General features: G+C 39.7%; 1 protein-coding gene across 4 annotated transcripts in view; it reads left to right on the top strand.

Annotated features, from left to right (window-relative positions):
• ARHGEF10 (Rho guanine nucleotide exchange factor 10) overlaps positions 1–24,356 on the top strand; it is a 133,215-nt gene that overhangs the window by 25,295 nt on the left and 83,564 nt on the right. For 3 of the 4 annotated variants that reach the window (XR_010613243.1, XM_065681536.1, XM_065681537.1), the window contains 10 exons: positions 7,782–7,952; positions 9,241–9,534; positions 10,631–10,694; positions 11,874–11,953; positions 13,046–13,102; positions 14,986–15,149; positions 18,693–18,809; positions 19,997–20,111; positions 21,973–22,085; positions 24,263–24,340. Coding sequence is in view for 3 of the 4 variants with exons in the window: in XM_065681536.1 (XP_065537608.1) it covers positions 7,782–7,952; positions 9,241–9,534; positions 10,631–10,694; positions 11,874–11,953; positions 13,046–13,102; positions 14,986–15,149; positions 18,693–18,809; positions 19,997–20,111; positions 21,973–22,085; positions 24,263–24,340 (1,253 nt within the window). In the remaining variant the exon portion in view is untranslated. The remainder of the gene's footprint in view (positions 1–7,781; positions 7,953–9,240; positions 9,535–10,630; positions 10,695–11,873; positions 11,954–13,045; positions 13,103–14,985; positions 15,150–18,692; positions 18,810–19,996; positions 20,112–21,972; positions 22,086–24,262; positions 24,341–24,356) is intronic. The other variant, XM_065681538.1, reaches the window with a different exon arrangement.

Here is a 24,356-nt window from a genome sequence, read left to right as displayed (position 1 = left end):
CTTGTCGTATCACTACAGTCCCTAATGAAGAGTCCCTCCTCAGCATCCTTGTAGGCCCCCTTCAGATACTGGAAGGCTGCTATGAGGTCTCCCCACAGCCTTTTAATACTGATGGAAACCTAATAGCCTTTACTATGGGTGATTGTTTTTCGGCATAGATAGGGATCTATCATGTATTTATGCAGATTTCCAAATAATGGCTGTACATACTTTCCTTACAGCATCTCCTTTTAAGACCTTTGGTTGCTGCACATCAGCAACACTTCTTGATGAAATTTTAGTGGCAGGTTTTACTGGTGCTGAGGTGGAAAAGACATGCTCAGGATTAGGCTTAGCCTACATTTCTGGCTGTGGGTAGCAATTCCAGTATCACCAATGTGCCGAGTATAGGGGCAGTTCGAGTAAATGGTCATGAAATGCTGTTTTTTACATAACAGCCTTTCTGATTGTAACATAGCCAGCACCAAGAAACAACTTGTGGAATTCAAGGTGTGCAGGTCTGGTGTTGCTGCTGCCACTCTCTGGGCAGCCTGGTTTATGTCTGATGTTTTTGTGTCTGATCACTTCTGATCAGACTTGTGATTTTTTTTTTTTCAACTTAATTTATTTTTAGCTAACTTTAGGCTTAATCTTTGGCTGTGTGGGTAGTTTGTAAGGTGCAATGGGTTTGGTATTTGTAAATCTTTCTTAACATTCACAGATCTGGGCTTTGTTTCAAGAAATAAGATTTTTTTTTAGTATTAGGCATGCTGCTGTTAGCAGTCGCTCTCTGATACTTGAGCAGGCAGATTTGTTGTGTCTTTGACTTAAATTTTGAGTTTTGTTTTTTATCCAGAAGAATAATATCCATTGTGTATGCTTGACAACATAATTAGTATGTAATGTGTGTATTTATGAAATACTCAAGAGACACTTTTGCTGGTTTGTTTGTTGTTTATTTGCAGGGAGAGCCTACTAATTCATGTGGTTTTGCTTTTGTTTCCATCATTGGAAACACTTTTAGCATGAATGTGTACTGTTCAGTTTTGTTGTGTTTTTTTTCTGTAGCTGTTTTCCGCAGAGACTTGTAACACTGACATTGTGGTCATGCCTTGGATGTGAGCATGGGCTGTGTGTAATTAGCAGCGTGCCTCTACGCCAGGGACCTGGGTTTCCTGCAGCTCCAGCTTAGCACAACTACAAGTGAAAGGGGAATGGAAGTCCTTGGTTCCAGTCTGCTTCCATGGGAAAGAGTTCTTACCTGTCTGTGTTTGTATACACAGTTTTGCTTTAGATGTTTCTTCTCCCCAGGAAAAAGGATGCTTAGTACCTGTGTGACTGTGTGAGGAGCTAATTTATGGATGCTGGTGGTATGTGGCAGGTGTCATGCTGTGACTTGAAAGTGTCAGTGAAAGGCAATGCCTGCAGGAGCACTTGCTCCTAAAAGCCACCCTTGCTCTTATGGAGTCCCTCCTGCTCTGCCCTGTCACTCTGCATACCTCACCCCTCTCCCTGAGCAGGTGCTGGTAGAGCTGTCATTTGGGGAAGGGCAGAAGAGAGATGCGGGTACCAGTGAGAGCTGGGCTTATTCAGCCTGGAGAAAAAAATCTGGAGGGGATGTTTTACAAGGACATATAGTAACAAGGCAAGGGGGAATGGTTTTAAACTGAAAGAGGGTGGGTTAAATTAGATACTAAGAAAAAATTATTTCCTGTGAGGCTGGTGAGGTGCTGGCACAGGTTGCCCAGAGAAGCTGTGGCTGCCCCATCCCTGGAAGTGTTCAAGTCCAGGCTGAATGGGGCTTTGAGTAACCTGGTTAATGGAGGGTATCTCTACCCATGGCAGGTGGTTGGAACTAGATAATCTTTAAGGTCCTGACCAACCCAAACCAATCTGTGATACTTCTGTTATTTAACTTTAGATTCCTCTGCTGATACTGAAGTAGTGGTAGCAAGTGGGAGATGTGAGTGGGTCAAAAATACCATGTTACTTTCCAGCTGCAGGAATGCAGTCTAAGCAGTGCTAAAATGCAGGTTGAAAGTAGAAGCTGTCCATGTGGTGATCAAGTCTCTTAAAACTTTTTTGCAAGTTCCTGCTGTATATGAATCAGCCATCATTTTCCAGAGGTTTACAAGTTGGTCAAAATGGGAACGTCTGCATGCATGGGTGTTCCTAGCACAAGGTTCACCTTCCTGGCAAATGCCAAGCCTCTGTTACAAAATTTCATCTGAAATAAAACGTGGAGAGCTTGAGAGCCCTTTCATCATGAAGCACAGTCAGCATGGTATGTTAGGCCCCAAAGGGTTAGTTTTACAAAAGTAGTAATAACTTTAAGTTATATCCTGGCATCTACATACTTCCATTTCTTGAGTGCCTTGCACGCTACATAAAGAGCTGGGCAGATTGTAACCCTTTAGAAATAAGGGTCTGAAAAGGCAAGCGTCTCACCTGAGAGATCTCTGGAATGTATGAAGGTTAAATAAGTACTCAGATTGATATGCCTGGCTGTTTGCTTTGATTTACAATCTTTGTAAGTTATCAAATTTTATACCTACAGGTATTCTGAGATAGGAAACTTTTAATCTTTTCGGAAAAAAAAAAAAAGTTCTGCCTATTTCAAGATACTCAAGAATATGTAAGAAGCTGAAACATTTGGGGAATTTAGTTTAAAGGAAGGTGGGTCCATGCAGTCCCAAGTGTCTTATTGCAATCCACAATACATGAGGAAAAAGGATAGATGTTTTAAATGCACTTTGGAATAAGAACAAGTAGCTCCTGCCAGTCTGCTTAGCTTCGACTGTATTAATATTAATATTTTTCCATTAAATAATAATGATGTGTTTTCCATCCAAAACGCTGATTTTTCTTCATTGTTCAGTGTAATGTGGTGATACGGTAAGAGTGACTAAAAATATTTATTATTGGGGGGGGGGAGAAAATTTGACATTAGTTGAATATACAAGGTAGATTACATGTTAGACGGACACCCCCATCCCCTTGCCCCCAGAAATCAAAAGTGTGTTGGAAGAAAAGTGACTGTTAGATGGAAAAAAGGAAAAACAGTTTTCCCTTCTGAGAACATGCATATTTGCCATATCCTGTAGTCTTCAGAAAATTGTTTATTATGGATTCTTTCGAATCTAATAGATGAGTTTCCTCTTTTTGTTCCATAGTTCCCTGCTAACTTTAATTAGAAAAAGGGACTGCAACTGATTGCAAGGATGACATTCCTAATTATACAGAAGCCTTCCTTTGATATCTTTCAAACCTTAAATTATAACATAAAATATTCATATTCTTTGATGGCAGTGTGCCTGTTTATGTCTAGGGCTTCCAGGTTTGTTACTGTGCTCCAAACTGGACTGTTCATGCTTGGGGTTCTGTTTCTTTCTTCCTTTATTGTGGTTTTCCATGGAAGAAATTCAGCTGACTTCTGGAGTATCATCTCTGGTTTATACAACTGCAAGAGAGGACAGCTTTAGGATGCTTCCCCCTATTTCCCCCCTGCTGTGATTGCACTGTGTTCAAAGTGCACTTGGTAAGTGCAGAGCTACTCTGTCTTCTCTAAAATAAACTGCTGAAGAAGACTACTATTGAAGCTTCACTAACTTAATCTCCGCTTTAAAATTAATGGCACTCTTCTAACTCTTTAGCTGTATTACACTGAACTATAATTTAAGGGAAGCGAATGGGAAAACAGATGGTGCAAAGAATGCTTTGCAATTGGCAGATTTTTGTTTAAATTTGCTTATGCCCCAGCGCGTCTCTGTAAACACAGCCTAAATTAGCTTGGTTTTGAAGTAAGCTAAAGAAAAAGTAATTTCTTCGAATAACGTACCACAGAAAAACCTCAAAAATCCATGTCTTGTGATAATAATTATGAGAGTATATATTCCATCTTCTAAATCTGCACTTTCACACCTAATTGAACTTGAAGGAAAGTTTTCCCCTATATCAGATTTTTTTCTCATGCTTTAAAACTCTAAATAGAATTTTTTAGAAACAAAAGAATTTCCCTGAAGCATTAGCAAAGCAAATGCTGCAGAATGGTATTGGCATAAGATGAAAAAGTTTAGTCGGTTATTGTATTCTCATTGCTCTGTTTGGCACACATGAAGTTTAGGATGTGAGTAGTGGAGAAAGGGCAAATTGGCTTTTTAGTAGCTAAATTAATTATTCAAAGCAATTCCAGGTAGACTCTGTAATGCCAAGCACTCTGATTATTAATCTGGCAAATTAAAAATAATAATGCATTTTAAAATTGGGTAAAAAGAGAAAAGTTGTTCTCTGTGTGGCTTTGGTGGGGAGGGATTGTCTTTGGGAATTCCCTTCACCACACTTTTTCTCTGCAAGCACAGTTGCTTGGAAATGCACTTCTTGGGTTGATCCTTCTGATTTACAGGCAAAAGGTTGGAAGAACTGGGGATTTCTTCATTAGCATGACATTCTGCAAGATGCATGACATAATTGGTATTTATCTGAGGTGCCGGGCACCTCTTCAGTTGGAGCAAAAAGCTGCGCACCCTTCTTTGTTATGAAAATACTTCTTCCCTCATGAAACAATACGCCCTTGATATTAAAAGCTTAAAGGGGAGTATTTTTATAAGGTATGAGACTGAAGGGATCAGTAAATTTAAAGGGTTTAAGGTTATACCTGCAGAATTGAGTAAATGCAGAAGTGGTGCAAAGCTGAAATACAGTTTTAAAACTTTCTGAAGTTGAGGCTATTTGTCTCCAGTGTGCCCTTTCTAAAGGACATGCAATCTGAGAAAGGAACTTATCTCTCTTTCTGTCCATAGTCTTTGTAATCTTATCCCACTGTCCCATCAGTGATCCAATTTAGGAGATCTTTTCAGGCTGTTGTGCCCAATTACAGGGTTCTGTATCTTGTTGATTCATGATGCAAAGTAAAAGAATAAACAGAAACAGGGCAGCATTAACAGCCATAACAGGAAAAGATTAGGTGGCATCTTCAACTACCCAGGCTGAGAAAATAAATTCCTATATTAAGATTTCTTCCCACAATCATAAAATATGGGTTGGTTGCTCTTTTAGAGAGAATGGGGGGTTGGGTATGTTGAAGGGGATTTGTGCATCAGTTGCCCAGGTTTTGCTCCTGGGTCCTGAGTCATTCCTTTTGCTTTTAGTATCTCAAGTTACCTTTTATTTTTTGCCAGTGGCAGGTCTTGTCTGTCTCTGACAAATGGCCCTGCACTGGACTTGAGTGCCTTGGGAATTGTATCTGTGTGGAAGTGCTGGAGTAGAGAGTTATCAGGTGTCTGATACCTAAGTTACCTTTATATGCCCTCAGGGAGTACTTGGATCCAGAAGCTCCCTAACCTAGCTTAGAGGTGCCTGCTGCTTCCTGCAGTTTTCTGTGTGTGGCTCAAACGTTTTGTAAGTGTACATGCTTTTTCTTTTGCTGATGTCTAGAATTCACCTCCAGTGGGTTCATGGCTCTCAGCTTGAGCCTTGCTCCAGCAATGCCTCAGTGTCCCAAGTGGCCTAATCGTGCAGGAGTGATCAGCTCATTCCAGTAACCTCATCTTTCCCCCCTCCCACTGTACAAAGTGCAGACAGTGCTATTTCATGTATTTGAAGTGGTTGCTGCTGCGGTTCACTTACATAGTACAGTGGGAGGAGTGGCAGATATCAGTGCATATACCTGGGAAGTTGTGGGCTTGTGGCTGTTACTTTCTTGTGACTGCCATCTACCTACTTATTTGCCCTTGTCTGCATGACTTATCACCATTTCACACACTGGTAATCACAAAAACCACTCTACTATTTCACAGGTTTGCATTTTCCAAGTATATGCAGGCATACTGAAAACAAAGAAATTGAAAACAAACCAACCAACGGAAATAAATCAATGTTACCCACCCCCTTTTTCTTTCTTTTTCTTATTACTGTCAAGCAGCAAGTAGTACAATCTAGTCAGATGGATGCTGAATTGGGAAGAATGCTGTGATTGTCTTGGATCACTTGGAAGAGCTCTGCAGAATTTTTTGTTTTTATCTTTTGGGGGGGGGGGGGGGGAATTTGGACAAAAGCAAAACTGAAAAGCCTTAATCCAAAGGCTGATTTTGCACAGAAGGATCTTTAAAAAGCATTAACATTTAATTAAATGTCCTGCTGCCTCAGCCATAAACCATGACAATAAATGTAGGATAACCCCTTTTTTGTTCGTTAGTACTTTTGCAATTAGTTCACTTTTTCTCCTGCAGAGACGCTGCATGAAAGATCTTGTTATTTGTGGCTGTGATAAAATATGCTGGCTCAGCCTGCCTGAAGAAACAGAAGCCTTGGCAGGAATGCTGATTACCATGACAATCTAAGCAGCCTAGAGCTATGGTTTATGTGGGTTTTATCATAAAGATACAAAATGTGTCCTGGATGATAGAGTAGCTGATAATATCATCAAGACTCGGGAGACCCAGTTGTCCTTCTAAGACTTTGTTTTTTCATATTGTGCTGCATGAAGAGGGGTGGGGGGAACCCTGTCAACTTCATGTATCTTTTTGTAACATATTGGTGTATTTACATATTTATTTTGATATATATTTTTATGCTATGGTTACCTGTTGGGTTTTTTTTTGTTGTTGTTTTTTTTTTCTAACATTTTAAATACATTAACACCTGTGTGAAAGCTAGGTATTGATCATGGGTTTGAAGGGAAAGTCAGCTTGCCCCAGAAAAATTCCTCAGATGACATTTCTGTATCAAGGGGATCTCTGGTAAGAGTTTCTTCTGCAGAAGATAGGAGAAGCAGCTAGGGCAGGTCTAGTGGAGGATGGATGAAGTCCTTTTGTGTGGGGGAGCTGCAGTGAAGGCTTCTGGAAGCAGGGAGGTGGCTGGTGGGTTTGGGGAATCCCTCCCTGTAGTTTGTCTGCCTATGACTCCTCTGTGCAGTGTCTCTGACAAAAGCTTTGGATGCTGTGAGCAAGCTTCTTGTGTTGTGAATGCATGGCAAAAACAATGGTAGGTAACGCACTGAGAGGGTTTAAATCTTCATAGTTCTCTAGGCTCCTGTGGTTAAGAACAATAGCACAGAGGGACACTGCCCTGCACTTCTTCCTGCTCCCCAGCAGTGTACAGTAGCAAATCTGTGCTGCAGGGTCTTCATAAGCAAAGACCAAAAAAAATCCACACTCCCACTTCCTGTGCAGTATTAGGGTGTAATTGTTTCAGCCTTTACTTCTTCAAAGGTAAGAACTGCAAAAACCAATCCCCCTACCTTCAGTGAGGCGCATCTTGTGTGTGGTAGTAGGGCTAATGGCATATTGCATAAGGTCATTGGTTTAAAACTGTCTCAGACTGGAGTAGGAAAACCAATCTGCTGGTGTCTCATGATGTGTGTGAAAAAAGTTACTGTTAACTGTCATTTTGACACTGTTAAGAAATAATAGACTTTGAAGTTTGAGTTGGAAAGGAAAAATGACGTGAAAGTGTAAAGTCCCAAAGTCCCTGCACAAATAAATCAATTTCTGAACTTTTCTTGTTTAAAGAATCAGCTACTTAAGTGCTTTCCCAAGTGTTTTGCTTTTGGTTCATTATGGCAAAAGCAAGTGTATTTGCATTATCACTTCGGAATTGTTTTCCAAGTCGTTTAATTGTTTACACTAAAGGTTTTATTGAAAGCTGTATGAGGTTATCAACATGTCAACTAGCTTTTGTTCTGTTCCAGTAACCTGAAAATCAAAGGGCTCATTGTATAAGCTTCATTTGTAATGTGGAACGCTTACTGGTCCCATGAAATCATTATCAAGAGCAAATAACCAACAGCATATCTTTCTGCACAGTTCTAGAGCATGAACCAAAAGCTGTGGGTACAAATGCTGAAGAGGAGGATGAGGGAGAGCAGTTTGACTTTGACAGTGGAGATGAGATACCAGAAGCAGACAGGCAAGCCCTTTTGCCACCTTCTGCTGGTCCTGGAAATAACATAGAGCACCAAGAGGCTAATGCCACAGGTAAGTCAGCCTGTTGGGCTGTGCCTCTACTAGGCTGAATAGACAAGGCTGATTATAGGATGCCTTTTCTTGACAATGCAATAAAATTACTTGTAAGAAGAGGTTTCCATGGAGATACCATACAAGTGTTCTGAATATTCCTGCTGGTTACACTCGTAGTAGATTTGACAAGGCAAATGACCATCACATGCAATTCCTGTGAGGTTTCCCATCCCAGTGTGGCATCCAAGCAAATGGATTGGTCTCAGTCACAGTGTCATGCTACAGGAAAACTTTTATGCCCTTGCAGCTCTAATGTCATGTGGGTGGCTCAAGATAAGCTCCTTTCACGGCTAAGCTTGCTTGTTGCTGATCTTAGGATGACGTGAATAAAAATAAATGGAGTCTGAATGTATGGTTTTTGTTCACAAGCAGAAGTCTTATTAAAGCATTTCTTACAAAACATGCTAATGTTCTCAGTGCTGAGGTGTAGTCTGGAAATTGCTGTATTCTGCTCAAATTGACTACAGCTGATTTTTGCTGACTTTGATCCAATTTCCTTTTGCAAGCAGAGTCATTTGTGCTCATGGCAGTGGAAGACAGATAACTCTTCAGGTGACTATGCACTTTGAAAGCCTGGAAGTTAAATACCCTTCTCCATGAAAATTTGTTGCACTTTTATGAAGTTGTACTTCTAGCTCAAGAACTTTGATCACATTGATCACAATTTGCTTCAGAGAGGCCTTTGGTTCTGCTGTACCTTAGCTTGTCTCAAGAAATACCAGAAACTTTATTTTCAAGGTGGAAAACTTGGAAAATTATTTTATTTTCTCTTAACAGAGAATTTTCAGGATTGTTCTTTGAGGACTGTCCTAGTGACCCTGTTCTGTCTTCATGGCTATTCCTAAACTGTTTCTTGTATTTGTGTTTATAAGATCCAAATTCATGTAGAATCCAGATTTTAACCTTTGAAGTTTAAGGCTGTTTTGAGCCGTGTGCTTATGATAAGTACAAGAGGACCTTGACAAGTTGTCAGAAATCCTCCTATTCAGGATTTAGAAACCAGTTTTTCCATAGGCATGCTTGCAACCCAGCTTGCTTCCCTGCTGTTGCATTTCTTATCTGTAAAATGGGGATGATAGCACTACTGTGTGGGAATTCTATGAGTTTGCCTATTGAAAACAACTTCTATAGTAAGGATCGTATCAGTGTTTAGAGTATTTGCAAAGAGCAGTATTAAGCAGCTTGAACAGGTATGAAAAATAAAATATTAATTTTTGTGTGATTTTTTTTTTTTTTTTTTTTTCAGCTGAAGGGGCTGGTAATTTAGAGAGCAGTGAGAAGCTGCGAACATCAGAACCTGTTGCAGAAGGCACTCCAGCCAAAGTCAGTCCCTACTCAGTCATAAATATTTCACCAATACAAGACAAAGATCCATCCTCATCGCCAGAACTCAGTCCTCAAGAAGAATGTACAAGTCCAAACTTCAGTGGATATTCGGTTCCTGTCCCCTGTGGCTATGCTGTGCCATCTAATTTACCTTTGATACTGCCAGCGTACTCTAGTCCTGTCATAATACGCAGTGTTTCTGTAGAAGAAGAAGGTACTATACTTACCCAACTTACTTTGTTCGAAGGGGAATCCTTGTTAAACTTCAGGTTATACTTCAGGTGCCTGTGCTGTTTTGTACATGCTTGTGTAAATGCTTATGGAGCACTCAGCCTGGATGTGTGGGGGAGATTGTGTCAAAATAGGAAAAGAACTCTCCTGCAGTATGAATTAAAATTTCTTGTCAGACCTGAAAGGAAAATGCCAGTATATTTTAAGAGTTCCTACAGGACTCTGCTTGTGGTGCAAGGGTTGAGATACCCAAGTAAAGATGCATAAGAAAAAACGAATGTATGCTGTCAGTTTTTCAGCCCTTCTTTAAAAGTTTGTTTTGCCAGCACTGTATTACAACACATATAGTACAAGGGAGGTCTTCTGCCTTACCTTGCCACTAAGAATGATTAAGGCTAATTCTGTTTTAATGTAATGAAATAATTTCCAGAGCCGTAGTTCAGTGTTCAGGCCAAGTGGTTTCCTCTCCCATCTTACCATGCTTGATCTGGGTCCTGGCAGAGATCCTGTCCCTTTTATCTTTCCTATATGCACTTCTATTTGCTTGTTTATTTTCCAATCCTTGTGGATTTAGTGTTGCTGTGGGATTTTTCCTTGAAGGTTTGACAAACTCTGTTTGTTCTGTGTATTGTTACAGAAAAAGGAACACTCTCCTATTTTGTAGCCAGAATTTGCAAAGCTGACAACTTAATTTCAAGAGAGATGGAGGAACAGAAAGCTCCCCAGATCCTGCCTTTCCCCCTGCCCCCCTTTATTTCTTGTATTTTGAATATAACCTTTGCTGTCTATCACAACCAGGAATATTGGCAAATAAAAGCAAATGTTTGTATGGTTGCTCTTACCTGTAGAGGAATATATGTTTGAGAGGTTAGAATTAAATGCATTAGGCATATGCCAAATCACTACATCTCTGAATTCTTTCATTTGCAAAAATAGATTGTGTGAAGAAACTTCTTAATCTTGTATAGAAGTAGATTATTCATTAGCAATGAACTAGTAAAATCAGTTTCTTACGCTAAAATATACCTTCTGAACCATGCTGGCATTTTGGTGATGATATATGTTTTTCTACTTAACAGGTACTCAGTCAGCAACTGAAGAATGTCATTATAATTCTGTAAACTCGCAGGAGCCTCAAAACAGGTGATTGTCAATTCAGCATGTTTAAAGTACCTGCAAAGCTTCAACTCCTAAGAAAGCTTGTATTTGATAAATACCTGATCTTTACTGTGTGACACTTCCATGTTTCCTTTTTTTTTCCTAACTGTCTGACTCTGGTCATGTACCAAAATCAGCACTGGTGGAGGTCTCGTATGTATAAACATGCGTGATATTTTTGAAGGAACTAGGTTTAATTTTTAGTCACAGCAATGCCAGCTGCAACAGACTGCTGGAGATCCTTTAGTGTGGCCTGCTGCTTTCAGAAGGACCACTGCCAACACTTTGTTGGATCAGCCATGGCCTTGGTATCTGAGTTTTGAAAACATCCAAGGATATAGATGTTGCAGCTTTCTTGGGCAGTCTTCCCTGCTGCCATTTGGTGCACTTTCTGCTAATGCCCAAACCAAGTCTTTCAATGTGCAGTTCGTTGACCGTTCCCCCTTGTGTATCATCTGACACTAAAAAAAGCCCCAACGAACCCAGCCTAAAACTCAAAACCGAGTCCAAACCAAAAAACCCAAACCCTACCTCCATCACTTCTAAAGCTGTCTTTGAGATAGTTGTAGCTGCTGTTGGATTACCCCATAGCATCCTTTTCACCAGACTAAATAAGCCTTATGTCTTCCACCTCTTTTCTTTAGGCCATATGCTTTAGTCCCCGAGTCCAATTTCTTCATAGTTTCTCAAGAGGTATCTTCAATTTCTCCACAGCTCTCTAGAAGGGGGATGTTGGGAAGCCAAAACTGTATGTGCTACTGCAGATTCAGCCTCACCAGCACCAATCAGAGGAAGAGAACAGTCTTGTTATGCACATTTGCTCCTGATGTAGCCAAGAAAGTGTTTAGTTGTGTTTGAAGTGAAAGAACAGCTCTCACTTCACTGCTTTCTAAGAGAGTTTTCTGTCTGGTAGAGGAACTTGGAAGCAAAATAGTTGTTGAGATGGGAAGGGAAGCATTTTCAATTCCTTCACTAAAGTTGTCAGACTGCTAAATAGAATAGGTTAATAATCTCCTAATTACATGCTGCAGCAGTGTTTTTGAGTAATCAGCAGCCCCAGAGTGGGAACTGGAAGGCAGAAAGGTATTTGTCTTGTCTTCATAGTTGTTTAAAAACATTGTGGTGTAGCTTTTAATGTTTTTATTTTATGGCCTTTTTTTCAAGTGAAGATAACCAGGCAAAGAGAGAGGATGATGCACTGGCCAAGTGGGTTGCAGATCCTGCAAATACAGCATGGATGGAAAGTAAGTATCGGTGAGCACCAAAGTACAACTATAGGAGAATGTCAGTTTTAAGCTGTGATCAACTAGTATCATTGTGTATCTTTATTCACATGTGTATGTTCCAGAGGCAAGTTATACCAGTTAAAGCATTTGATGGTAATAAAAGTGTGTATTTTAGAATAAAGGTAACATTTACTTTTCCATGGAGTGCTTTTCCATTGAGTCCGGGATCATTCATCACTGTCTTAACGAAATCATTTGGCTCCATCAATACGTGTACAGTGGGAATTTGCTTCAGTTCGGAGTCTGCTCTGTGGCTGTATACGTCTTATGCAGTAATTGATAAATAAGTTCTTGGAGAAGGTGGAAAGGAAGGAATTGACACTTTTTCTTGATTTGTGCCCCTGGCTGGCAGCTGTGCTTTAAACCAAAATAGAGACCATGTGGTTGGACAGGTTATCCTGCCTGTTGTCAGCTCTTTCCACTGGGCTGGAGGTTTATCTTGCATGTCACTTGAAGTAACTGAAGAATTTGAATCCTTATTCTACCTCTTTATGCGCTACAGCGATCCTTACATTATTTAGTTTTGAGTCTTAAAAGAAAGTCTATTACAGTTTCTGTACAGCCATTCAGTAAGTCAATGAGCAGCCCTTGAGAAGCACAGAACATAAGATAGTGCTGTAAAAGGAGAAAGAAATATTTGCTGTTGAATTGGATTTCTCTTTCCAGGCTACCAAAGGTCATAATAAACTATGCAGATGAAATAGTGTGAAATTTCACAAATTCCTTATGCTGTTTTTGTGTGTTACTATATTATTTGAATTTATAATTAGATGTAATGGCAAGGGCAAGTGGAAAATGAGTCATATCTTCACTGTATTCACATATGCCAGTATAACCACAATTCTTTAGAATGGAATATTTCAGTTGGAAGGGATATGCAATGATCATCTAGTCCAACTGCCTGACCTCTTCAGGACTGACCAAAAAGCTGAAGCATGTTATTGAGGGTATTGTCCAAATGTCTCTCAAACACTGTTTGTTGGTCTCATTAAAATTCCAGGGGGTTTCTCATTTGTCATTTATTTTCTTTCTTTTCTGTTTTACTTTTAGACCCAGATGAAGTAATTTATGATGATGTGCCCAGAGAAAATTCAGACTCTGAACCAGGTTTGAGGTCTTTGTAATATAGCCTTGTTGAAAGCAGTGTAATATAACCTTGTTGAAAGTAGTGTAATATAGAATTATGTGTGTGTATACTCAATAGGTGTGTTAAATAGTTAAAATACATGTAAATGGATTAAGACTGTACATAATCAGTAGGTCTTATGAAATTCAGAATTAAGCTAACTCTTGAAAGCCTTTATCTCAGCAGGTCTCCTACACTACTCTTCTCAGAAGCTGAATTACACTTTATTCTATAGATACTGTCCCAAATGCTTGAGAATTCTGTATATTAGAGAATTAGTGTTGGGTGTTGTAGCTGTAGTGGCCTAAAGAAGGCAAGGTAGGTAGGAAAAGGATGTTTTAAATAGCTAAATAATGTATGATAACGTGTCATTGTCGTGGTTGTACAGAGAAGTGCTCTTCTCTTGAATTTTCCCCTTCAACATAAAAATACGTGATAGATGGAAGCGCGGCTGTTTACTGTCCTGAATGTCCCTGATAGTGTGACCATGTTTGCAAGGTACAGAACAGATCTTAAAGTTGTTGCTGGAGCCAAGATTTGACCTTTATTTGGAATGGTGGAACAGAGGCTCAAAAAGCGTATTTTGAGTTCTCGCTCACATCTGTTTTTCAGTTTTTGGTTATAGTGAAAACTATGCTTAAAGATTGGCTGCTATTAACTGATGTGTTTGAGTAGATCGGCTTATTAGGAGCTCAGTATCTACTTGCTCTCAGGATGTAGGAGTATGATACTGAAATTGTAATGATTCAAGAAAACACTTCGGCTTTCTTCTATGGAAACTCTACTTATTTTTAAAGCTGTAACATTTTCATTTCTTGCCCTTAGTGGTGTGCAGGCAAGGTGGTTTACAAATACAAATTATTACTGAAATTTGTTAAATTTGTGACTTATTACTGGAAGGTCCCACAGTGGGCTGCATTGCTGTGGGCAAGGACATCTTTGCATTGTTGCTGCTCAGTCAGGACTCATTTACTGTGGTGCACGACTATTTGTTGTGCTAGATTGCCGCTAAAATGTTTTCTTCAGTAAGTGTCCTTTAAGGACAGTATGATATACACAGAGGTTTAAAAAGTTTCTGAAGATCTGATTCTTCCAAAATAGAGGATCTTTGTCTGTGATAAAGACAATTAATATTAAAATAATAACATTGGTAAAAATGTCATTTTTAGTCCCAGAATCCAGGTTTTAGGTGGATGTGTAAAATAAGTCAGCTTTTCTTTTGAGTATGTGTGTTTTTTTTTGGGTTTTTTTTTTTTTTTTTTTCATTTTTTAAATCTTTAATATCAGGCTGGATTATGGGCAAGGTAACCTGCAGATATGGGAGACTCCTAGTGGCTGGTGGAGTTAAAGGAATGATAAGTCATGAAATATCAGTGAAACAGTTTTCTTCTCAGTTGGGTCTGTTATACTTGAAGTAGTGACATTTTCATTTGATCCTTGCAATGTTTTAGCATTTGTCGTTTGAGCTGCTGCTGATGTCCCTAAGACGACAAGCCTTCAAATGGAAGGATGCTTCTTCTCGGCTCAGACATGTGTTCATAGCTACAGTTTAAACTTCCTTTGAATTTCTTCTAAAACATGTTGTGGGACGTGCACATAATGGTGCAGTTTGAGTGGGGCATGTTTTTGAAAGGATCATGGTGTGTACCTGTAACACTATCCTCTTTCAATAGTCTCTTTCAACAAAGGCAACCTACTTTGCCTGCTTGACTGTTGGGATTAATTTATATTTAAAAATGTGTGTACCAAAGTTTAAATTCTTTGTGGTGCATCCTGAGCAAGTTTTCTTATGGTTAAACAAACAAATTTCAATGGGGCTTTTTAAAAATTATTATTTTATTTTTTTGTTGTTTAATTCTTGCAGAGGAAATGATTTATGATGATGTTGAAAATGGTGACGATGGTGGAAACAGCTCACTGGAATATGGGTGGAGTTCAAGTGAGTTTGAAAGCTATGAAGAGCAGAGTGATTCTGAATGTAAAAATGGAATTCCCAGCTCCTTTTTGCGAGGCAACCACAAGAGGCATGTATGTATCCCGCAGTGCTGCTCAGTCATTGAGGTTACCCTCATTACCAATATTTGCCTTTCTCACCTTTATTTCCCGTCTCAATTCAGTTTCAAATACCAACAGCATCTTTTTAACAGAGACATGAATCAGTGTGGGTGTGACAGCCCACAACAAATGTAAGGGCAAAAAGGTGAAAACATTAAACAGAAGCTCCTTAAGGTAAACAACTCTGATTGGATGAAAGTGAAATTAAAGATTATTTTTGCTTGTGGGCAGTTCCTCACCTTTTCTTCTTTTGCAGCTACTGGATTAGTGTAAGTGGTAAATGAGTGTGGAAAACAATGTGAAGAACAAACGGGGGTAAGCCTGACAAGACTTAAAGTCACAAAACTGTTCACCAGTGTTCCCTCTCTTTCTGTGTTAAATCTGTATCACCTTGCTTGCTTGAAGGTGGCTGAGCTTAACAAAAAAAAAAAAAAGCCCCAAAATAAAAGGTTTCTGTGATCAAAGAGAAGTCTGTAACATTTATTAAGAGAAAAGAGAGGTGGCCTGATTAAAATGATCCATCTGTGACACACCTCTGGTCTAGTATCTTTGGGTCCATCCCTGCTGCAAGAGGCAGGAAGACTGTGATGGCATGGGTGCCTACCCTTGCTGCCTATATCTGATTATACACTGGGAGGAGCACCAGGCTCCCACACTCTCACTGCTTTGGCTCCTCTCCTTCTGCCCTTGTGCCCTTTCTGTGAGAGGGAAGTCTTGCCTGGACAGCGGGCAGCCTCTTGCTGCTTTTCCCCTGCTGTGAACACTTGGAGGATGGGGGTGCAGGGAACAAGTGGGGACAGGCAGGGCTGGGCTCAGTGCCCAGAGTCACTGCAAAATCCTCGAGGCCCCCCAGTATGTGCTGGCTAGGGAGAGACACCCATGAAGCACTTCACAGCTGCATACTGTTAGCTGCTCCAGCACCCTGTGGCTGGAGGATGGTAGGGGTAGAGGCTAGGGTGTTCTTCTGTGATACCCTTATTTTCATTTTGCAGTCTCTTATGATAAGAATAAAAGCCTCATTGTCTGTATATCCTTCCAATACATGTTATCTGCTCTCCCCCTACCTCCATCCTTGTTGCCCACCATTTGGAAAATGGAGAGTGAGCAGTTAACTGCAAGACCTGAGCTCACACAAATCAGCACTTTGTAAGCTGAGTGATAATCCTATAGTTTTGTTTTGGTGTGGTTTTTTTTAATCTTTTCCTCTTTATCTGTAGCTTCAGCTTTGGCCATAGTCATAGGATTCTATTTACATATGTGCACAAAGTGAGATTTAAAGCAATTTTTTTAACGCTGTAAGTATACTTTCATCTGTTACAGGAAACTGTTGGCAGTAAGTTGAGAGTGATGGTGCTAGGAGCAGGCACAATGTCTGAGCAAGAGACTTGAGGAGTGGTGGAGCAAAGAGGTGTACTGTGGGGTACTGCCCTGCAGCTGGCTTTTCCAGCCTGTGACAACAGGTTTTGAGGATTGCCTTGTGAGGATGGGGATGAGGAGCCTATGAGCACATGACTTGGTGGATGGAGAAGTCAGGGGGGCTGCTGCACCTAGATGGGTTACTGGGAAGTGGAGAAGTCAGGGAACTAGAGAGGGGGTTTGGTGGAGAGTGAGAAGAGATGTAAACTTTTGGACTGCTGAAATGAAAAAAAAAAAAAACCCTCAACCCTCCCTGCACTGGCACTTCAGCACATACAGAAACCCTTCCATTTCATACCTTTTCTCTTCCATTCCTTGCAATAACTCTTATTTCTCAGCTCTTGTGATGTGCTGGGAAAATACTGTAACATCCATCTCCTTCTATAACCTTTTGGAGCCTGTGAGGGACTCACCTTGCTTATTATTACTGGTGTCCATTGGAAAGTATCGGAAGGTTAGAGGTGGGATTTTTAATTTTAAGCCCTGGTATGACTTTCCTTAAAGTCACTTTTTTTCGTTATGACTCTTGATTATTGATTCTGTGATGTATTAAGGGTGGGAAGGCTTTTGTGCTATTCAATATTTCTAATCTGTGAACCAGATGCTGTTTTTAATTAGACTGCTATAATGCCAAAATCCTCATGCCGGAAGTTATCGCATCCTGACCCAGCCTAGTTGAGCTAGATGCTGGACCTGTCCACTTGTTTTCAACTCAGTAGGCCATCTATTTCCTCATGCTTTCATCTCTTGCCAAATGATTCTGTTGACCTCGAGTTGAGGGGGTTTCCACTGGACTTCTATTATAGGGTACACCAAATATTTTCTTGGTTTTCTGGTTATATTTTAACCTCTTACATCTGGTCTTCTCAAAATCTTTTAAAAAATATTGATTAGTATTCCAGAGCATTTCTCTGTGATGGTTTCCTTATTTTTGCGAACGGATATACTCATGTATGAGATGGTTACACCCATGGTCATACAATGAGTCTATGATGAAATTACACAATTGTGCATCCTCCCCTGTTAGCTTCTCCTTACCCAACTCACTGTCTGTCTCCATCTTTTCAGGTACCAGCAACCTCAGGTTCTTCAACCTTTAAGAATTCTTCCAATTCACTGTTTCGAAGGACAGTCAGAAATACACTCACTAGAGTGTGCTCCAACAAATGATGCTCATAGTTAAAGCTGATGTATTGTTTCCATACAGTTTATGAGAGATGTGCACAATATAGTTCATACACAGTTAGCTTAGCCTAAGTGACTTTGTCCTCTCTTTACATAGTTGCCAGCATAGCAGAAAGGCGCTTTCCTGGGTTTCAGAAAGTTCAGTGATGCATAGGAGTAATGGTCCATTTGTCAGGTTGGAGCTTCCCTATTGTCATGGTTTAAACCCAACCACAAACCTCGTTCACTCATTCCCCGCCCCTTCTTGCCCTCCCCCCACTCCTGGAGGGGCGGAGAGGAGAATCAAAAGGAATGCAACCTCCCATGGGTTGAGATGAGAACAGTTTAGTAACTAAGGTATAACACAAATCACTGCTGCTGCCACCAATAATAATAATGATAAAAGAAATAACAAGAGGAATGAATACAACACCTCAACACCAGCTGACCAATAACTCGCCCCACTCCCCCCAGCCGAGCACCGACCGATACCTCCTCCAACCCTGCAGTCCCCCAGCCCTTCTGGGTAACTCCTGGTTACCTCCTGGGCATGACGTGCTGTGGTATGGAATACCTCTTTGGCTAGTTTGGGTCAGGTGTCCTGTCTCTGCTTCCTCCCAGCTTCCCCTCCTCCCTGGCAGAGCATGAGGCTCAGAAAGTCCTTGGCCAGACCAAACATTTGAGCAGCAACTAAAAACATCGGTGTTATCAACATTGTTCCCAGGCCAAAAGATCAAAACACAGCACTGCACTAGCTACTAAGAAGGAGAAAAATGACTGCTACTGCTGAACCCAGGACACCTATGTGATAATTTTCCCATGGTTGTCTGTGTATCAGTAGGCAGATGGGGCAGTGTGCATGATATACGTGAGTGCTTTAGCATGAAGTTTGCATACAGGCTTTTTGAAAAGATTGTGTCTTTTTATACACTGTAGCTTTCACATGACCTAACGCGTTTAAAGGAGCATTATGAGAAAAAGATGAAAGATTTGATGGCAAACACTGTGGGAGCAGTAGAGATTCAGCAACTAAAGCAAAAACATGAGCTGAAGGTAGCGTAGTTGATTTTTGTAACTAGCTATATTTAACTGATTGCTTTTCCAACACAGGCAATATTGTTTCTTTTAATAATAATTTGAGAAAGCAGGCAATAATTTGTATAAAACTAAATCTAAATGTGTTGGTTTATTATTATGCATTTGTCTTAAAAGTATTTTGTCAAGGACCTTTTCTTATGCTTTTTTTTAATGGTAACAGTTTCAGAAAATGTGGTAGGGCATCATTGTCCTTCCCTGCTGACCAGTGCCCTTACAGCAGAGCATGAGCTGGGCATACAGCTCTGGGTGAAGTCGAAGAGTAAGCCTGGCCCTGGCTGTCCAGCCATCTGGGGTCAAACTGTGGGAGTCAGAATCTCCCTGCTCTCCATTCCGAATGGAGCCAGTGTGAAAGATTGTGGTTTTGCAAAAAGATTCAGCTGAAACAGACAAATTGCTTGACTGCAGCATGACAACTTTGTGTGTGTTCTGATGTCACTGATGATGTCAGCACAGCTCTGACAGTAGTGGGGATTTTTTGGCATTGTGGCATTTTGGAAAAGCAAAAGTGCCAAGCAGCTCTTTTAATAAACATTTCTTAGCAAAGCAGCAGGAATTCTTTTTGCTGTAGTAGTGTATGGTAAAATTATGCAGTTCTTAATTAGAATCAACTTATTTAAGTAATGAAATTATTAGTTGTAAAGTTTTCTTCAGAGCAATGTTTAAGAGTATAGTTAACATAGAACTGAGTCTAGGGGATTATCTTCAGATCAGAAAAATGTTGGCAGAGTTAGTAGGACATTGGAAGACGGGGAAGAACCCTGGCCATTAATGACCTTTTCATAGTTCATTTGTTTATTATATAATGTAGATATGAGCATTTAAGACTATTTTGAGTTCAGATTTTTGGTGCAAATTTTTAAGCATTCCTGATATTTTAGGCTTGCATACAATGTTGCCATGAAGTAAGTGCCTTTCTCCAGGTTTAATTTTAAGAGAAGGTACAGGTGCTCAGATCTGAGCTTTGATGGATCTGTGTACTTGCTGTATATTACTTTGACTTTGGGCTATATTTATAGCCTAAAATACTAGACAGTGTTCTTTTAAAAGGTATTTTGATTGAAAGTATTTTGCATGGTGTGCATGCTAAAACACATTCCTGTTATTCACTGAATGTGTAGACTGTATTTCTTTCTTTTTAACAGATGCAAAAGCTTATGAGAGCTGCTAGAGAAGGTACCAAAGATGGGCTTGAGAAGACAAAAGCAGCTGTGAAAAAGGGTCGTTCTTTCATTAGAACAAAATCTTTCATTTCTCAAGGTATGTGCCATTTACCGTGTTTGTTACTCTTTCTGGTTATTTCTGAGACATTAAGTGAATGGCCTAGCAGGTTTTTGTACTGGGAGCTGAGTACTGGATGCATGAAATCAGCTTTACATCAGAAAGGTATGGTATACTACTCAGTTCAGATGACAGTACAGTCAGTGCATCTTGAGTAGTTTTAGGTTCGGGGCAAGAATCCGAGTGATCTGAGAAACCTGAGGACCGTAGGGAAGGATCCACTTAAAAACAACAAAATCCCACTAAAACAGTGGTATAGATTCTATCTAGGTTTTGATATATGGGGGTATGGAAATTACGTTTAGGTACTAAGTCTGTTCAGTTTCCTCCTCTGAGCAACTCCTGAATGTCAGGAAAGCTTGCTGTCATAACATGGTTTTCAGTGGAGTGATAGGTGGCTGTTTTAAAAAGTCCGTAGCAGTCAAGGAATAACAAACATTTTCTGTGCTAAGGAGTTGAAGTAGGAGGAAGAGGCATTTCTGCTTTATCACTGGTGATTTCTGATGAAAGCTGAGTTTGGATTGGGAAAACTAAAAGTGGGTTGAAGTCAAAAAGCTGAAAGTATTTATATTCTTCCTCTAGTTAAGAATAAACATCATCCCTTTGTCATGGGCCTCAGCAGGAGCAGTCCACAGTTAAGTTTTGCAAGAGGTAGAAGGTAGTAACTGAATACAAACTTACTTACTCTTTAGGATAAGTCCAAGGGGTAGTATGTATTTCTGCTCATATTTCTGCACACCTAATTGAATGGTTGTAACTTCAGAGTACTATTTTAGGAAGCTAAAGCCACAAGACTAGAACAAGACTTTTTTAGTGAGCAAGCTAACATAAAGCTGCATCCTATCTGTAACGAGCAGGACAAACCTTATATCCCTGCCATGGCCTCTGCCTGCTTCTGAATTTGCCTAATTCACAGACAGAAAATAGAAAGCTAGTTGCACAGATTTCAGTGATCAAAAACGTATCCTCAGTGTCTTGCTGTTGCACTGGAGAAAATGATCAGCTTCAGCAGGGCAGTGTTCTAGTGAACCTGGCATTCTGCCTTGCATTTCTAGAGGTTAGGTAGCAGACACAGTATATCTGTGGATGATTTAAGCCCACAGCCATTTACCAAATCAGCAGGGAGCTAGTGGCAAATTTGTTGAATTCCTTCCAGCCAACAAACCTGCTTCGCTTCCCTTTTTGTTCTGAAACAGTTTCTCATACTGTTCTCTCTTTATCTCTAATTTGCTCCTGTCTGCTTGTTTGGCTGGCTGCATACTGCCACCTGTCGCTGCACTTTGGTGTTGCTGTTTGCGTAAAATTAGTACATAAGGAGCAATGCAGAACCGCTTATTCTCCTTTGTGATAAAAGCCAACATTTTGGTACATTTGGTTACCTACATTAGCTCAGCTATGGAAGGGTGTGTGGAATTTTTAAGCTGGATCATATCGTGGGTGTGTTTAATTTCTTCCCAAAGGTCATTTATTTCAAAAATGCTGGCCCTTCAACAACAAGGGTTAAAATACTGCAGCAGTATTTTAACCGTAGTTATCATGTCCTGCACTCTGGCCAGCCCTGTTGTGGCTGTGAACAGGGAGAAGAGGTCAAGCTATCTCATGCCAAGTGGATTTCAGTATACCTTCGAAAGATGCTCTGTATTAGAGTGCCTATCAGTGGTGGTATTTATGTGATTCACAGGTGATACAGGAGTGCTGGGAAATTTCTTTTGTTTGGTAAGTGAAAATAAGACTGTGCAATTATTATGCTTGGATGATAGGATGTTTTTATTTTTCTTATTTTCTTTGTTTAATCTGCATGTTGTGTGAGTTGATGTTTTGGTTGTTCAATTCCTTGTAGATCATAGATCATCATGTCTGGAAGAAGAGGAGCTAAATTTATTTATTGATGTGGACTGTATGCATACAGAAGCAATTATGACTCCTATGCCTGAAGGATTATCACAGCAGCAGGTAGTAGGCTTTTTAGAAATATGGTCTTCTGCTTCTTTTTCCTCCCCTTCTGCTCTATATCAGTGTCTCCCAGGTGCCTTGCTCTTCAAACATATTGGTGTTTAACATATTAATTTAGGGACATCACATTCAGAATGGAATAAGTAGTTTGTTTAAAATTGGTATGTGTGCATATAGTTGTATCAGTCCTGAACACAGCCAGACATGCAAAATGCTATTTTGCATTATAAAATTTCAATAATTATGTTGTTTCACTACCTGAACACTTAATGTGGTAATTTTGAATGAAAAAGAAAAATGCTTAAGCATTTTTGAGTCAGATAACTTTTCTGTAGATGCTGTGGGATTTCTATTTAAATGTAGAAAATATCCTGTATTCTGTCTGTATTTTAAGATTTCTCCTGATTAAAAATAAATAAATTGTATTTAATAAAGTCAAGTCTACAGAAAGAGTATATTTTGCTGATTTGCACCTCAAACTCCGTAGTCACTGTAGAAACCACTTCAGCCTGGGCATCCCAGCTGGAGAGGGTGAAGGCCAGGACCCCCTTCCAGCCTGGACTGCTCGGCCATGAACAAGCAGACTTTATGGATATGCTTGTGTTAAACAGCAGGTGGCACGATAGCTTTTGTTTAAAATCTGGTGCCTGTTCAAATGCTGTGTCCCAGGTTGGACTCAATTGTGATGCCTTTGCTTCTGGGACCTGAGTTCTTACCATAAGTTGTTTATGCTTGTATGCTACTGTTACAAGCAAAAATGTGAGTATAGATTTAAGACTTGCATGCAATCATCTTGTAAGTTCTGTTTTTCTATTGCAGTAACCTGCAGGCACTATTAAGTACCTATTTTGTGTATTACAAAGTCTGAAAAAAGCACCCACTTTCTACAGATGTTTATTCTTTCCAGAAGAATGAACTGTGACTAAAAGTAGTTTTCTTTACCAGAGCAGCTGATATAATAAATAAAACACTGCTAAATCCATTTTAAACACAAATTAGACCAACTAATTTTACCATATATGTTTTTAAGCAAGGTCTAAGATAATTTTGAAGTCTCCTTTTGAAATGCTAATACTTAAAAGAAAATCCTCTCATAACCTGCACTTAACTTCAGAATGCACATCGTGGAGATTTAAAGGCAGCTGTGATAGAGAAGGCAGGAGGCCGTGGAATGAGGAGCAGAGAAGCAAGTCTGAGACTTGAATTTCATGGTCATTTAGGCTAGCTGAAAATAGCAAAAGAGGCAGTTTTGCCTTCCTTTCCCTTGCAGTTGTTGGGAGTGGTTTCATCCTGTCCTTGTGCTGTCTTCTCTCTGAGTCTTGCTTTTGAAAGCTCTGGAATGAGCTGGATTAGGAAATGGATTGGGTGAAAACAAATCCTTACACTCAGCAAGAAATTAATCAATAACAGAAGTTTAAATTTTAAACCGGAATGGTTCCCTATTCCTTCCCGTCATGTCACTTGTGCATGCGTACAAAGTGTGTTTCAGCTGAATTACAGTGGCAGGAGATGGAAAAGGTGTGATAAATAGCCTGTAGTTTGCAAATATGAAATATGATAGCATTTTTTGGAGCTCTTACTACTTTGTCAATAGGCATGAATATAGATGAGACAGGGTTTTCACTTATGTATGGTAATGCCCAAGCAAGAATGCTGACTTACTTAGACACTTTCTCAGTGGTACAGTTCATATGGCCTTACCAAAGGGCAGTTAATGTTTGCTTTTTTGTCCTTCAGGTTACACCTAATAAATTTCTAAAACATATTAAAAAAAAAAAAAAATCCTGAAGACTGATTTTGAAGACTGATTACCTTTTTTATTGCAGCAATTCACTGAAGTAACCAAAATCATTTTTATACCTATTATTATTTATATTAATGCCTAAATTTATGCATCTAAAATTAAAGGACAAGTTTCAAAAGTAGAGCTTGGAATTGCAACAGTTGGCAGAGTTTAAGGATACAGATACAATAACCGTTGTGTTGTTTAAATAAATGTAAATTTAATTACTTTTGCAGAGGTACAGTAGTATTTTATTGCAGTTCCTTTCTTCTAGTTTTCTTCTATTGCTTTGTGTTTCTTGTGGTTTGTTAATGTGAGAATTTTATCATCAGCATTCCCAACTCTGAACAGTTACCTGATTAGAGTTTCAGACAAGACTTTGTTTCTTCTGCAGGTTGTGAGAAGGTATATTTTGGGCTCTGTAGTTGACAGTGAGAAGAATTATGTGGATGCTCTCAAAAGAATCCTGGAGGTACGTTAGTATCTTT

Source organism: Lathamus discolor, chromosome 5 (genome assembly GCF_037157495.1).
Source record: "Lathamus discolor isolate bLatDis1 chromosome 5, bLatDis1.hap1, whole genome shotgun sequence".
NCBI classification, from domain to species: domain Eukaryota; kingdom Metazoa; phylum Chordata; class Aves; order Psittaciformes; family Psittacidae; genus Lathamus; species Lathamus discolor.
This window is presented reverse-complemented; position numbering and strand designations above follow the sequence as displayed.